Raw genomic sequence first — 15,893 nt, forward strand, 5'->3', positions numbered from 1 at the left:
CTGCTGGCCTGAGGTTGGCAGATTTATTTATAAAGATGATTTGTGAGCGCTCCAAGTCGGGACAGGAGTGAGGGCATTATGATGTCCACAGGGATGGGGGAGCGACACATTTATTGGGTGGAATTTATCTGCCTGGAGAATTCCCTCATTTCTTTTTGTAAGAAAAGCCCAGAAACAAGCAACCCTTACAAAACAAGCGATTACACAAGGGCAGGAGCTCGAGGCAAGAGGATTTGGACATTTTGGGGCTGCTGGGAGAGGTTCCTTCCCTCCTGGATGGAACAGCACGTGCTGCTGGAAATTCATCCTGTTTGTGTGTCAGAAGGGAAACCACCGAGTTACTGAGGGTGTGCTGCAGAGCTTTTCTGAAATTGTGTCCTGTAAAACCTGGTTAATTATTGGTTTGAGCCTTGAGCAGGACAAGGATGTTTCCAACAAGGTTTTGTGTTGCAAAGATTCCCGAGCCTGTTTCCTGACATTCCAGGATTTAAATTCTCTGTGTGTTGTGTTCTGGAGTATTGTTGTGGTTTTGTAAGTTGTTATATGTATTGTTATAATTTTGTAAGTCTGATTTGTGAGGCTTTTTCTGATATCAGCAGTGGAAAAATTTTAACTGTAGATTTCAGGCTGAAATCCTCAAAAATCATCACAGTGAATGCTGGATTCTAAAAAGTGACAACTTGGATGATTTAAAAAAATTTTTAACAGAATTTTAAAAATTAATTAAACAACTAATTTAACCCTTTAATTGTTTGAAAAGGAGCTGTTGGCATGAAGGCTGCAGCAGGATCTGCCTGTGTCACTGCTCATGGAATCTCAGCACCAGAAGGGTTTGGCTTGGGAAGGATCTGGAAACTCATCCAGCTCCAATCCCAAAATCTTCCTCTATCCCAGCCCTGTCCAACCTGGCCTTGGACACTCCAGGGGCAGCCACAGCTGCTCTGGGAATCTGTGCCAGGGTCTCCTCACCCTCCCAGGGAAAGATTCCTCCCTAATCTCTGATTTAATTCTCCCTTCCTTCAGTTTGAGGCTGTTCCCCCTTGGCTGCCACTTGTTGGATTCCCCCAGCAGAGTCTGGACATCAGCTCCTCATGGCCAGCAGTTTTCTTGTGACTTATTTTGCCCTAAATTCTTCCCAGGAGCAAGCCTGAAACAGGAACAAACTCTGCTGAGCTTTTGGCTCCATCTCTGGGACAGCAGCCTGGCTTTTCCTGGGCTCTCGTTTCCTTCCCATCCTGCTGCAGAAATGCTGGAGGCTCAGAGCTGCACCAGCCACGATGGCTCTGCTGGATTTAAAACCACCAGGATGTGGCACAGGGGGGTTCAATTGGTGGAGGTGTCAGAGCTCTTTTCCACCTGGGTGATTGTGCAGTTCTGTGTGCTGGGCAGAGTTAAACCAGTTCCCCTCCCAGCAGTTCCAGTTCAGGGAATTCCAGTGGCCAGCCAGGTAGCCAGCTCCTAATGGCACAATTTACCCTTTGTGAACACGGGTTATGAAAGCTCTCACTGTTGTGGAGGGGGGAAAAATTTAAAAAAAAATTAAAAAAAAAAAAAACCCAAGCTGACTGTAAACGTCCAGGACTAATCCAAACACAGGCACGAGCTCCCTGTGTTCCTTGGCCTGGTGCTGAGCTCGTGTTTATGAGCACACACCAAAAAAAAACCTCTGGAGGAGGCTGGGGCTGCCTTTAGCTCTGGGCTTTTTAGGGGGGGAAAAAGGGATGGAATGAGGGGCTGTGGGGGGGCAGCTGTGGGGTGGATTTGGGGTTGTGATGGGAAAGCTCTGGGTGGGTGTAGCCATGGGAGAGATGTTCAGAAAGATGTTCAGGAAGATATTCAGAAATATGTTCAGAAAAATGTTCAGAAAAATGTTCAGAAAAATGTTCAGAAATATGTTCAGGAAAATGTTCAGAAATATGTTCAGGATGATGTTCAGAAGGATGTTCAGAAAGATATTCAGAAAAATATTCAGAAAGATGTTCAGAAATATGTTCAGAAGGATGTTCAGAAAAATGTTCAGAAGGATGTTCAGAAAGATATTCAGAAAAATGTTCAGAAATATGTTCAGAGAAATGTTCAGAAAGATGTTAAGCAAAATATTCAGAAATATGTTGAGAAGGATGTTCAGAAAGATGTTCAGAAAGATACTCAGAAATATGCTCAGAAATATGTTCAGAAAAATGTTGGGAAAGATATTCAGAAATATGTACAGAAGGATATTAAGAAAGATATTCAGAAAAATGTTCAGAAAGTTATTCAGAAATATGTTCAGGAGGATGTTCCGAAAAATGCTGAGAAAGATATTCAGAAATATGTACAGAAGGATGTTCAGAAAGTTGTTCAGTAAGATATTCAGAAGGATATTCAGAAAAATGTTCAGAAGGATGTTCAGAAACATATTCAGAAATATGTTCAGAAACATATTCAGAAATACGTTCAGGAGGATGTTCAGAAAGATGTTCAGAAAGATATTCAGAAAGATATTCAGAAATATGCTCAGAAATATGTTCAGAAAAATGTTGAGAAAGATATTCAGAAATATGTACAGAAGGATGTTCAGAAAGATGTTCAGAAGGATGTTCAGGAAAATGTTCAGTAAGATATTCAGAAAAATTCTCAGAAACATATTCAGAAACATGTCCAGAAGGATGTCCAGAAGGATGTCCAGATGTCCAGAAGGATGTCCAGAAGGTTGTTCAGGGATGTTCAGAAATCAGTTCTTCCCCTCTCCTAAGCCAGAGTTTGCCCTTCAAGGCACCAGAGCGTGCAAGGAACTCTGTGGAAAAACTGGCAAATCCTTGGGAAATGTTGCAGTGCAATAGTGCAGGTGAGGCTGCAGGGTGGGGATCCAGGGGGATGCAGGAGCTTTGTCAGGGGTGCCAGGGGAAGGGAATGAGCCAGGCTGGTCCCAGACATGTCCCAGCTGGGAATTAGAGCAGGGCAGAGGCTGCTGGCCTGGGGTGACCTGTGCTCCTTGGGCAGGAATTCCCAATCTTTGCCTGTGCTCCTTGGGCAGGAATTCCCAATCTTTGCCTGTGCTCCTTGGGCAGGAATTCCCAATCTTTGCCTGTGCTCCTTGGGCAGGAATTCCCAATCTTTGCCTGTGCTCCTTGAGAAGGAATTCCCAATCTTTGCCTGTGCTCCTTGGGCAGGAATTCCCAACCTTTGCCTGTGCTCCTCAGGAAGGAATTCCCAATCTTTGCCTGTGCTCCTTGGGCAGGAATTCCCAATCTTTGCCTGGCTGGGGTGACCTGTGCTCCTTGGGCAGGAATTCCCAATCTTTGCCTGGCTGGGGTGACCTGTGCTCCTTGGACAGGAATTCCCAATCTTTGCCTGTGCTCCTCAGGAAGGAATTCCCAATCTTTGCCTGTGCTCCTCAGGAAGGAATTCCCAATCTTTGCCTGTGCTCCTTGGGCAGGAATTCCCAATCTTTGCCTGTGCTCCTTGGGCAGGAATTCCCAATCTTTTTCATCCTCACCACATGGGCAGAGCCAGGGATTCATGCTGGAATTGTTCAGCTCTGTCCCCTCCAAGGCTCTGCTCTCCCGCCCCTGCTCATTCCCATCCCTGTCCCATTCCTGATTTATCAGTGGGAGCTGGGAAATCCCTCACCCTGCTCATGAACCAAAGCAAAACCTCTGCCCTGCAGCAGAAAACACCCAGTGAACCCCAAATAATGGGAATAAAAGGAAAATGTGCAATGGCAGAGGGCACATGGAGTGAGCAGAGGTATTTTCTGCCTGTCTGCTCCAAGGTTTGGTATCATTTTTCTCCAGGATTACAGGGGCTTTCACCTCATAAATTTGGGCCTGTTTGAGGTCGTTAATCTTTCTTTACATGTTGCCTTGCAATTTTAGAGCTTTGCCACCATCTGGGATCACATTTTAAATGGAGTTTCCACTCACTACGTCCCCTTCTCATGGAGTTATTTATATATGGAGAAATGCATAATAAATACATCAGCTCTGGGTTGTTTTTAAACATTTTCAGGGCTTACCTTGTGTGGAAAAACTTGTCTTCTCTAATAGAGAGTCATAACAGTGACCAATTAAAGGATCACATTTGCAATATGCTCTTAAATGGCAATTTAAAATATTGGTGAGTGATCCGTGGGGAAAGGGAGCCTGAGCTGGAAAATCCTGGAGTGTGAGACAGAGCAGCAGCATCTGATGGGAGCAGCAAACCTGGGGAGGGATTTCAGCTCCTCCTTGGGGCTGGAACCTTCTTTAAATCTGGGTTGTTCTTCCCCATGTGGAGGTGCTGGCTCAAAGCTTGGGTTTGTCTTGGAGGTTCTTCCCACTCTCTGATTTTTGGGCTTCTCTTGGAGGTTCTTCCCACTCTCTGATTTTTGGGCTTCTCTTGGAGGTTCTTCCCACTCTCTGATTTTTCTGGATGTGTTTTGCAGCCCCCCTGAAGCCAACCTGCCCCATCTCTGACAAACCCCAAGGGCAGGGAGGACCCAGAGCTGGTCCCAGCAGAGCCCAGACGTCTGCCCCAGCTGTTTGAACAAATAAATAACCTCACCAGCTCAGTGGTTCCTTGTGTAATTTTAGCTCAGGACCTCTCCAAGAAGGTCCAGAATAAATAGGTGAATCTGTAATCCATCCCCAATTAAGTGGATATTCCGGGAGCAGAGTCAATAAACAGGGATGCTGTGAGCCCTGGGAATGTGGGCTCTGCTCCTGGGCAGGGAGGGCTCCCACAAATCAAACAAAAAGGAGCTTTCTGCCCCCAGCCAGGTGGGTGGGACTCCAGCCCCCATCTCTCAGGGTCCCCCAGATTTTGGGTGATTCAGAGCTCAGGTGCCAGGGGGGTTTCACCTCCGCCCTTTACCACGCTGTCAACAGGAAAACAGCAAATCCCCCGGGATATCTGACAGTGCTGAGGCATGAAATTGCAGAGCAGAATCTTCTCCCCAAGCCCCCTTTCCCCTCTGGCAGCTGCAGCCACCATCCCCTAAGAAACCCAACTCCAGACGTGAATCACCGCCGGGATTTTTTTTCACTTTTTAACTTTTCAGGACCTGCTGCAGCTCTGAAAAACCTCTGAGCAAAAGCTGGCTGGGGCAAGGAGTTAAAAATGAACCAGCAGATTTCTTTATATATATATATATATAAAAAGTAAAAATATATGTTCTCCATCTGAAGTTTATTTAGGTCCTTGGGGAGAGTGGCGCGGCACCACGTCTCTGCTAAATTGCCAACGTTTTATGGCCGTGCTGGCACCGAGTCAAACACACATCTCCTTGGCCTGCTCTGCTGCCTCAAACAGGCAGATTCCAGTCTGGTTTGCTATGGGCTGAATATTCCTATTGACTGGCTGAGAGGAGCAAGAGCAACTTCTCTTTTTGTTGCTTTATTATTTGATTATTTGGATATTGCTCTGCTCGACCCCTGGTGACCCACTGGATGTCTGAGCATTTCGAGCCAGATCCTGCTTTTCCTTTCTTTCTTTTTTGTTTTTTTTTTCCTCTCCTTCTGATTTTATTTGGATTGGAATCCTATTAATAACTGGCAAGTTTTGCAGGGGCTATTTTTAACTGTGCTGCAGCAGCGTGGACGTGGAGCTCTGAGATAAAACACCCCCAGCACCAGGTGCTGCTGGGTTTAAACCCAGCCTGAGCAGCTCCCTGCTCCATCTCCTCCCCAACCCCTTCCCTGCAGGAGAATCATCCTGCTCATTACCAAGCTGAATTGATAATTCTCATTAATCAAGGAGCCTTTCCATGGTGCCAGGAGCTCCCCTGTCCCCAGCAGGGAGGTTTTTAGGAATCCTTGGCTGCTGTAGAACCTGAGGCAGGACACACATCTGGCCACCCCTGCCAGCAGCTGGGAGTGAGCCCTGGATGTCCTGCAGGTTCCTGTGGGGTTTGGGAAGGTGGAGCTTTGATCTGCAGATGCTGAGCAGCATCTGGGGCAGGGATCAGCCCCTTGGATCAGCCCCACCGACCCAATCATGCTCCACCACCCAGAATCCTTCCCATTTCTTGGTCCAAAGCACAGGAGAGGCTTTGCTTTGAAGCTGAGGAGGTGAGTTCATGCCTCAGTGCTTGGGAAGCTGCAGAGCTGAGCTTTGCAGCTCATCTGGATCTTCCACAGCACTCCAGAAAACATTTAATAAACCCTGAGCCTGCTTTTGGCTGTGCCAGAGGCTTTCCCTGCCTCCTCTGGAGCCTGCAGGGCTCTCCTGACGTGTTCCCTGCACCTCTGTGGGGTCAGGGCAGGATTTTCCATCATTCCACAGCACAAGGAATGGCTCCAGACTGCCAGAGGGCAGGGCTGGGGGGGAAACTGGGGAGGAATTCCCTGTCAGGATGGTGGGACACTGGCACAGAGAAGCTGCCCCTGGATCCCTGGAATTGCCCAAGGCCAGGCTGGGATCAGCCTGGGACAGTGGAGGGTCCCTGCCCATGGCAGGGCTGGCACTGGATGAGATTTCAGATCCTTTCCAACCTGAATAATTCTGAAATTCTGTTGTTTGTTTGGGGTTTTTTTCCTTTTTTTTTTTTTTTTTTTTTTTCTTTTTCTTATTATAATTCCTATTTGCCATTGTATCATTTCCCTCTGTCCTTCAGGATTTCCCTTCAGAAAAAGCTTCAGGAATCCCTTCAGGATTTGCCATGAAGTGCAACCCTTGGTAGGATTTGTGGATCTTAGAGGGCTTTTCCAACCTGAACCATTCCATGATTCCCCTGAAAAGAATCCCAGCCTGGTTTGGGTTGGAAGAACCATTCCATGGGCAGGAACCCCCTCCTCCATCCCAGTCTGCCCCAGTCCCAGCCCTGTCTGAGCACTGGGTTGTTTGAGGACAATGTGGGATTTGTTTCCCTGGAGCTTTCCCTGGGCTGGGATTAAATCCTGTGGAGATTTTGGAAGGCAATAAGGGGCAGGGAGGAGGGAGGTGGCACTCACAGCCCCCAAGAAGAGCCCTCACTCTATAATGGCCTTCTGTTGCCTTTTAGTGGGGTGCAGTTTAGTAAATTAGGAGTCTTCAGGTACTTAGCACTTTAATGGTTCTCACTAAGAACATAATTAAACCATAGACCCCGTAGGGAGAAAAAAAAAAACCAGTTTATTGTGTGTATTTTTAGACTCTGTTAGCAGCCCTCATAAAAGCTGCTCGGTCCAGGGCAGGGAACAGACCCGAGCTGGCGACCCAGAGTTCCTGCAGCAGCACTCACACCTTACAAATCTGCCTGGGAATTGCACAATTGATTCTGCTGCTCCCCTTTGCAGAGGGCTGTGCAGCAGGGGCTGTGCCTGGCTGCTGCAGGCTGAGGGAGCCGCCAGGGTGATGCTGGCACACAAAGCCAGGCTTTGCTAATTGGGCTTTTATTGCATTAAAAATGGTTTCAGTGTTGTAGAGGTGCTCAGAAATGGGGCTGCTGTGAGCTCTGTGTGTGTGTGCATCCAGCTTGGGGTTGGTTGGTGCCGTGGAGCTGCATTCCCGTGTCTGTGTCACATCTGTGCCATGTCTGTCATTCCATGTCTGTGTGTCTCATCATTCCATGTCTGTGTGTCTGTTCTATCCCATGTCTGTGTGTCATTCCCATGTCTGTGTGTCACATCATTCCCATGTCTGTGTCAGATCTGTGCCATGTCTGTGCGTCATTCCCATGTCTGCTTGTCTATTCTATCCCATGTCTGTGTGTCAGATCTGTTCTGTGTGTCATTCCCATGTCTGTGTGTCAGATCATTCCCATGTCTGTGTCAGATCTGCTCTGTGGGTCAGATCTGTCCCATGTCTGTTCTATCCCATGTCTATGTGTCATTCCCATGTCTGTGTGTCAGATCTGTCCTATGTCTGTGTCATTCCCATGTCTGTGTCACATCTGATCCATGTCTGTGTGTCAGATCTGACCCATGTCTGTGTCATTCCCATGTCTGTGTCTGTTCTATCCCATGTCTGTGTGTCATTCCCATGTCTGTGTGTCACATTTGACCCATGTCTGTGTCAGATCTGTTCTGTGTGTCAGATCTGTCCCATGTCTGTGTGTCATTCCATGTCTGTGTGTCAGATCTTGTCCCATGTCTGTATGTCTGTTCTATCCCATGTTTGTGTGTCTTTCCCATGTCTGTGTGTCACATCTGTGCCATGTCTGTGTGTCATTCCCATGTCTGTGTGTCATTCCCATGTCTGTGTCATTCCATGTCTGTGTCAGATCCCAGTTCTGGCTGCAGAACTCCTGGCTGCTTTTCTGGTGCTCCCTGGGATGGGGACATGGAGAGGTCCTGGCAGGGCACAGGATCCTGGGGCTGCCCTGACCCTCAGCCAGGTCCTGGCAGGGTGAAGGATCCTGGGGCTGCCCTGACCCCTCAGCCAGGTCCTGGCAGGGTGAAGGAGCCTGGGGCACTCCTGGGGCTGCCCTGACCCTCAGCCAGGTCCTGGCAGGGTGAAGGATCCTGGGGCTGCCCTGACCCCTCAGCCAGGTCCTGGCAGGGTGAAGGAGCCTGGGGCACTCCTGGGGCTGCCCTGACCCTCAGCCAGGTCCTGGCAGGGTGAAGGATCCTGGGGCTGCCCTGACCCCCAGCCAGGTCCTGGCAGGGTGAAGGATCCTGGGGCTGCCCTGACCCCCCAGCCAGGTCCTGGCAGGGTGAAGGATGCTGGGGCACTCCTGGGGCTGCCCTGACCCCCAGCCAGGTCCTGGCAGAGCTCCCGAGCCCAGCCCAGCCCCATCCGGCCAGGAAGGATGCGGTCTCATCCTCAGGGGCCGCTGCAGCCTCCCAGCCAGGCCAGGCTTTATTAATCCCAGCTTTGCTAATGAGGAATTACAATAGCTGTGGGATTTGGCAGCGGGAGGTGCTTGGCTGCCACACATCCTGCAGGATTTGCCCTGTTGTGTTTGTATTTTGGATTGAGCTACAAATAATTTAAAGATGTGTTGTGTCTCCTTCACTTAGCATTTGTGTTGTTGACCTCTCTTTTGTTGTTGCTGTTGAAGTTTTAAAACAATACCAGAGAATTCAGATAAAATCTTTTTTTTTTTTTTTTTTTCTCCAGTTGTGGGATTTCTTACGGTGGCACTTATTAACATATCAGAATTTGGGGTTGTTCCCTTTGAAAAATTCACTGTTTTCTTCTCCTGGATGGAAAAAATCTGCCAGTGTCAAAAGATTTCAGGCTGACAAAAGAATAATATTGTCCCAAGGCCAGTATGTAAATACCTTAACCAGCAGAACATGTTTAGAGGAATTACACTTTCCTCTCCCAAATTACCAGCTTGGAAAGCAGCTCTACCACCACTTTTATTTGAATTTTAAACATTTTGAAAGCAGATCTCTGAGGTTTGGAAATCTGGTTTCCATTCCTGGCTCTGTGTGACCCAAGGCCTGACCCTGAGCAAATCTTGGGCTCAGTTTCTGGATCCAAACTCAGTTTTAACATCAGTGCTGATCTGAGATTTCAGTGTTCAGTAACAGTGGGGTTCATTTAAGATGGGGTTTGCTCATGATGACAAAAATTAAAATTATTAGTTTTTAAGAGATGATAAAAATTAAAACTCTTGGTTTTCAGAACAAGACAAAAATTAAAGCTCTTATTTTTTAGGAGATGACAAAAATTGAAACTCTTGGTTTTTAGGAGATGACAAAAATGAAAACTCTTGGTTTTTAAGAGATGACAAAAATTAAAACTCTTGGTTTTCAGAAGATGACAAAAATTAAAACTCTTGGTTTTGAAGAGATGACAAAAATTAAAACTCTTTGTTTTTAAGAGATTAAAAAAAATAAAATTCTTGGGTTTTAGGAGATGACAAAAATGAAAACTCGTGGTTTTGAAGAGATGAATTGTTTAAAGATGCGTGAAATAACTTGAATAAAGTCATTTTCTCTGTGGAGAGATGAGTTCCCAGAGGTGAAAGAGGATTCACCTGGGGAGAGGAATAAGGAGTGAGGCCAGAACTTTGCATCTTTGTAACTCTGAGATTTGATTTATTCCATTTTTAAGCAATATTTCCACCAGCAGACCCACAGCTCGTTTGTAAAGAGAAATCCAACATTCCTCTCACTCCAATTACACCAGAGCATTTTGGAAGGTCTGAGATTTCACACCAGTTTTGGAGGGGATTAATTCATTTTTTTAATTATTTTTAATTTTCCTTTGCCATTGCAGACCCAGCCAGTGCCCAACCCCATCTCGTACTTCATGCACCGCTCGCCCTGGTGGTTCCACCGCTTGGAGACTTTGTTCAACCACTTTGTGGAGCTGCTGGTGCCCTTCTTCCTGCTGCTGGGCAGGAGGATGAGCATCCTGCACGGGCTGCTGCAGATCCTCTTCCAGGTCAGCTGCCCCTGGGGAAAAACTGAGGGACATGGGGGTGGTTATTGTGGAAAAGGAGAGAAAATCGAGGGAGGATGAGGGAGCTGGGGTTGGTTATTTGTGTTATTTGTGTGTTTGGCTCCCTGGATTTGCTTTCTGTGCTAGAACAGAATGAGAACTCTCTAAAAATGCCCAAGGGAAGAGTGTTCCTGCCTGGGGGGCTGCACCAAGGGTGGTGAGGGGTTTGGGGGACAAACCCTGTAGGGAAAAAATGAGGGAGATGGGGTTGGTTATCCTGGAAAAGGAGAGAAAGAGGAGGGAGGATGAGGGAGCTGGGGTTGGTTATCCTGGAAAAAAGGAAAAAAGGAGAGAAATCGAGGGAGGATGAGGGAGCTGGGGTTGGTTATTCTGGAAAAAGAGAGAGGAGGGAGGATGAAGGAGCTGGAGTTGGTTATCCTGGAGAAAAGGAAAAAAGGAGAGAAATCGAGGGAGGATGAGGGAGCTGGGGTTGGCTATTTGTGTTATTTGTGTGTTTGGCTCCCTGGATTTGCTTTCTGTGCTGGAACAGAATGAGAAGTCTCAAAAGATGCCCAAGGGAAGAGTGTTCCTGCCTGGGGGGCTGCACCAAGGGTGGTGAGGGGTTTGGGGGACAAACCCTGTGGGGAGAAAATGAGAGCTGGGGTTGGTTATTGTGGAAAAGGAGAGAAAGAGGAGGGAGGATGAGAGAGCTGGGGTTGGTTATCCTGGAAAAAGAGAGAAAGAGGAGGGAGGCTGAAAGAGCTGGAGTTGGTTATCCTGGAGAAAAGGAAAGAAAAAGGAGGGAGGCTGAAAGAGCTGGGGTTGGTTATTCTGGAAAAGGAGAAAAGGAGAGAAATCGAGGGAGGATGAGGGAGCTGGGGTTGGTTATTTGTGTTATTTGTGTGTTTGGATCCCTGGATTTGCTTTCTGTGCTGGAACAGAATGAGAAGTCTCAAAAGATGCCCAAGGGAAGAGTGTTCCTGCCTGGGGGGCTGCACCAAGGGTGGTGAGGGGTTTGGGGCACAAACACTGTGGGGAAAAAATGAGGGAGATGGGGTTGGTTATTGTGGAAAAGGAGAGAAAAAGGAGGGAGGATGAAGGAGCTGGGGTTGGTTATCCTGGAGAAAAGGTGACCCAGGGGTGACCTTGTCACCCTCACAGCTCCTGAGAGGTGTTTGTGCTCAGCTGGGCTTGCTCTCCTGCTCCAGGCAGCTCTGACACAAGCGGAGCACAGGAAAATTCAGGTTGGATGTCAGGAAAAAGTTTGTTATGGAAAAAGTGATGAAATACTGGAATTGTCAGCCTGGGAGGTGTTGGAGTCACCATCCCTGGGGGTGTTTAAAAAAGCCTGGGGGTGGCACTGGGTGCCAGGGGTCAGTGCAGGGGCTGGGCTGGGCTGGGTGGGCTTGGAGGTGTCATTGTGTCATTGTGTGATTGTGTCATTATGATTCTGTGATTCTGTGATTCTGTGTGTCACTGTGTGATTTTGGGATTCTGGGATTCCAACCCAGAGATTGTGTGATTCTGTGATTCTCTGATTCCAGGGGGGTTGGCACTGAGATTATTGAGGTCACAAAGATGATTTTTAAGGTTTCTCCCATCCCAGCCCATTCCATTCTCAGTTTTCCCCTCCTCTTGTCCCAAACCCTGGCTCCTCCCTGGGGGCTCAGCAGAGCTGGGACAGCCCAGCCCAGCCCACCCCATAAATATCCCAAATTCATCCCCCAGCCCCCTTTCATTGATAGCTGCCAATTCCTGACTTGTTGGGATCGTGGGGAAGGCAAAAAAAAAAAGGTCCCAGTGTAAGAAGCAGCTCTGGTGCCTTTACAGCATTTCAACAAAAACCTGTTTATTTAATATTTACTGCCCTTTTCTTCATTCAGAATGACTTTTATTGACAGTCCTTGTGCTCTGCAAAGGAAGCAATAAAGTTTAATGTTGATACACCACTTAATTCTGCTTTTCAAGATTTGAATTGACATTACAGACAAGTTTTATTGGACATTTTATAATTGTTATTGGAGTCATGGTGGCGAGGTTGAGTGAGTGGATTTTTCCAGATTCCAACTGGCCTGGAGAATATTGCTTTGTCAGGAACCCAAAAAAAGTTGGGTTTTAAAGGAGGAAAAGTGGGTTTTTTTCCAAGTGTGAACTTATTCTTCTTGCCTGCTTCAGGTTTGTAAGGAAAAAAGCTTAGAGAGGGTGGAAATGTCAGAGAGGATGGATGGGAAATGTCAGAGAGGATGGATGGGTGTGCACCAGGGTTGGGATTGGGGTTGGGATTCCTGGAATTATCCCAAAGGAGCTGGGAGCTCCTCCTTGATCCCATCCTGCTGGGGTTTGTTGGATTTAGGGTGGGTTTGGTGACCCCACAGTGCTGCCAGGACCTGGATTCCCCATCCTGTTGGATTTAGGGTAGGTTTGATGGACCCCACAGTGCCTCCTCAAACCCAAATCTGCCTCCTCCAAACCCAAATCTGCCTCCTCCAAACCCAAATCTGCCTCCTCAAACCCCTGGCTCTGTTTTTTTTCACACTCTCTAACTCCCAGCTCACACCAAACGTATTTCTTGGCTCCTTGGAAGCCAGGCAGTAAAATTACACTGCTTGGCAAACGAGTTGATGGGGGGAAGCAAGAGGGAAACCAAAAAAGAAAGGCAGGAAAAGGCACCTTGCCCCTCAGAGCTGGGGTGGGTTTGGCAGTGCCAGGTGGGAAGGAGCTGCAGGATCAGAAAGGGGAATCAATAAATGGATCAATGGAATGGAAGGAGCTGCAGGATCAGAAAGGAGCTGCAGGATCAGAAAAGTGATTCAATAAATGGATCAGTGGAATGGAAGGAACTGCAGGATCAGAATGGTGAATCAATAAATGGATCCCCGAGGAGGGATGTGACACAAACCTCCAGCTCTGAACACAAAACAATCTGCCAGCACCACCCCTGCCCAGCTGGGCACTGCACCCTGGGAGCTGGGAATGTGCAGGAGAGCAGCAGCAAAATCATTTTCCTCCTCCTTTTTTTTTTTTTTTTCTTTTCAGGCAGAAAACAGTTGTTGAACAGATATTTTCTGGCTTTTTAAATTTATTTTTTTTCCTCCTTGGCTTGGCCAAACCCCAACCTCTTAAAAATGTTGATGGAAGCGGACGTTTCCCCCGGTTGATTTTGTTCCCATCTCTCCAGGAAGGCAGGGGAGGCCAAGTGGGGCTTTCCCCCCTTTTTTGTTTTTTTGGGAGGGGAGGACCAAGCCCCCCCTGTTGTCCCAGCCCTCCCTCAGATGCTGGAGGGATGAGCTGGCCCTGCAGCCACACACACACAAATGGAACCAGGCTGCTGCAGTGCCACAGCTGCAAGAGATTGTGTTGCTGGCTGAGGAGGTAGCAGAGGTCACAGCAGAGCCTGGAGAGAGGCAACAAAAATGAAAAAAACAAAAAAAATACCAGCTCCCCCTCCCTGCAGAAAGTGTCTGAAGGCAGTGTTTGTTTTCACTTGTCAGAGCCGAGCTGGGGCTGCTCTCTGCTGTAAAGCAGGGGTGTCTCCAGCAGGATTAGTGTGGTTACACCAGTTACACCAGTTACACCAGTTACACCAGTTACAGTCACACCAGTTACACCAGTTACGCCAGTTACAGTCACACCAGTTACACCAGTTACGCCAGTTACAGTTACACCAGTTATACCAGTTACAGTCACACCAGTTACAGTCACATCAGTTACACCAGTTATACCAGTTACAGTTACACCAGTTACACCAGTTATACCAGTTACAGTCACACCAGTTACACCAGTTACAGTTACACCAGTTACAGTCACACCAGTTACACCAGTTACAGTCACACCAGTTACAGTCACACCAGTTACACCAGTTACAGTCACACCAGTTACAGTCACACCAGTTACAGTCACACCAGTTACACCAGTTACACCAGTTGCAGTTACACCAGTTACAGCAGTTACACCAGTTACAGTCACACCAGTTACAGCAGTTACACCAGTTACAGTCACACCAGTTACAGCAGTTACAGTCACACCAGTCACACCAGTCACACCAGTTACAGTTACACCAGTCACACCAGTGACACCAGTGCCAGGCTGTACCTGTCCCCCCCAGAACAGGGCACAGCTGCAGGAGGGGTTGGCTGGTTTTGCTGTTTGCTGGTTTTGCTGTTTTTGCTGGTTTTGCTGTTTGCTGGTTTTGCTGTTTTTACTGGTTTGCTGTTTGCACCGTGCTGTTGTTGAGGTGTGTGAGGATAAAGCCCAGGAGCAGCTCCCAAATTCAGGAGTTGTTGTGCAGTTCACACAATCCCAGAGTGGGCTGGGTTGGAAAGATCCGTAAATCCCATCCAGTGCCATGGCAGGGACACTCCCACTGTCCCAGGTGTTTGGCCTCGGACACTCACAGGGATCCAGGACCCTCCCCACCCTCCCAGGGATGAATTTCTTCCTGATACCCAACATCAATCCCCTTTTTTCAGTTTACATCCATCCCCCTTGTTCCATCACTGTACAAACTCACTTTCCTTTTTTTTCCATGAATCCCTGAGGGAGTGTGGTCCCCCCTGCCCACCTGGGTGGGTGTCACTCCCCAGCCAGAACAGAGCAAATTCTGCCCTCCCCAAAGTCCAAACCTTGTTGTTTTTGTTGTGGTTTAGAAAGAAACAACAAACAGAGAATCCCAGGAAAAGGAGCAGCAGAGAGGAATGGGCTCACAGAAAGAGTTCTGCAGTTCAGTTGTTGAAAAATCCGCTTTGGGTTTTTAGATCTCGTGGGGTGTGAGGTGGAAGGTGCAGGGAGGGAGCTCCAGAGGTTCTCTGGGAATGTTGGAGCTTGGGCTGGGATTTTGGGGTTTGATCCTGGTCCTGGTGAGGGGGGCTGGGGTGTCCCTGCCCCTCAGCCCCTCCTGGACCCCCCAAACCCCCTCCCTGAGCCCTGGCCCTGCTCCAGCTCAGCTTTTCCCCCCAGCAAAACAAAAGGAATGTGAAATCAAAGCAGGCACAGGGCAGATTTTCTGTTACATTTAAGCCCCCTTAAATTAAAGGCTGAGCTCTGCACCCCCCCTACAAGAACCACTGTGAGTTAAGCAGGCAGAACCCAAACTATTTAATCACTCTGATATTTGATTTCACGTGCAGCTCGATAGGATCTGCTGTGCCAGACACGGGAATAGCAGCACATACCACCCCAAACCAGTAAATAACACTGCTCCCATAATGGGGTCTGGGATTAGTTAGCAACAAGTTAAGTCCTTGCATTCTGCAGTAGTCAGAGGCACTGAGAAACACTCCCTGGGAGCCATAGGAGTGCATTTAATTAGCTCCTGATTCGGGGCACTGGGGTTTTTTTCTCTTCTCTCTCTTTTTTTTTTTCTTTTTTTTTTTTTTTTTGCAATCATTAAATAAAGTGTCACCCCAAGCCAGTGCTGTAAACTCTATTTTGATTGTGGCTGCAATAACCCCTTTGGGCGTCATTCAGATTGTACTAAACAGTTTCTGCAGAGCGCTGGTTTCTCTCAAAATAAACCCCAGCCCGGCTTTGACAAGCTCTAATGAAAAACAAATTGTTATATTACTTAGAAAAATAATTTGAAGGAAGTCTGAATTAGTTGTAAAGGTGGAAAAGGTTCA

At 47.7% G+C, this 15,893-nt stretch overlaps 1 protein-coding gene across 3 annotated transcripts in view; it reads left to right on the plus strand.

The window, feature by feature from the left end:
* Nucleotides 1–15,893, plus strand: part of LMF1 (lipase maturation factor 1) — a 138,991-nt gene that overhangs the window by 79,189 nt on the left and 43,909 nt on the right. For all 3 annotated transcript variants that reach the window (XM_033074316.1, XM_033074317.2, XM_033074318.1), the window contains one exon: nt 10,111–10,278. In XM_033074316.1, coding sequence (XP_032930207.1) covers nt 10,111–10,278 — 168 coding nt within the window. The remainder of the gene's footprint in view (nt 1–10,110; nt 10,279–15,893) is intronic.

The sequence above is a fragment of the Catharus ustulatus genome, chromosome 16 (genome assembly GCF_009819885.2).
Source record: "Catharus ustulatus isolate bCatUst1 chromosome 16, bCatUst1.pri.v2, whole genome shotgun sequence".
In the NCBI taxonomy this organism is placed as follows: domain Eukaryota; kingdom Metazoa; phylum Chordata; class Aves; order Passeriformes; family Turdidae; genus Catharus; species Catharus ustulatus.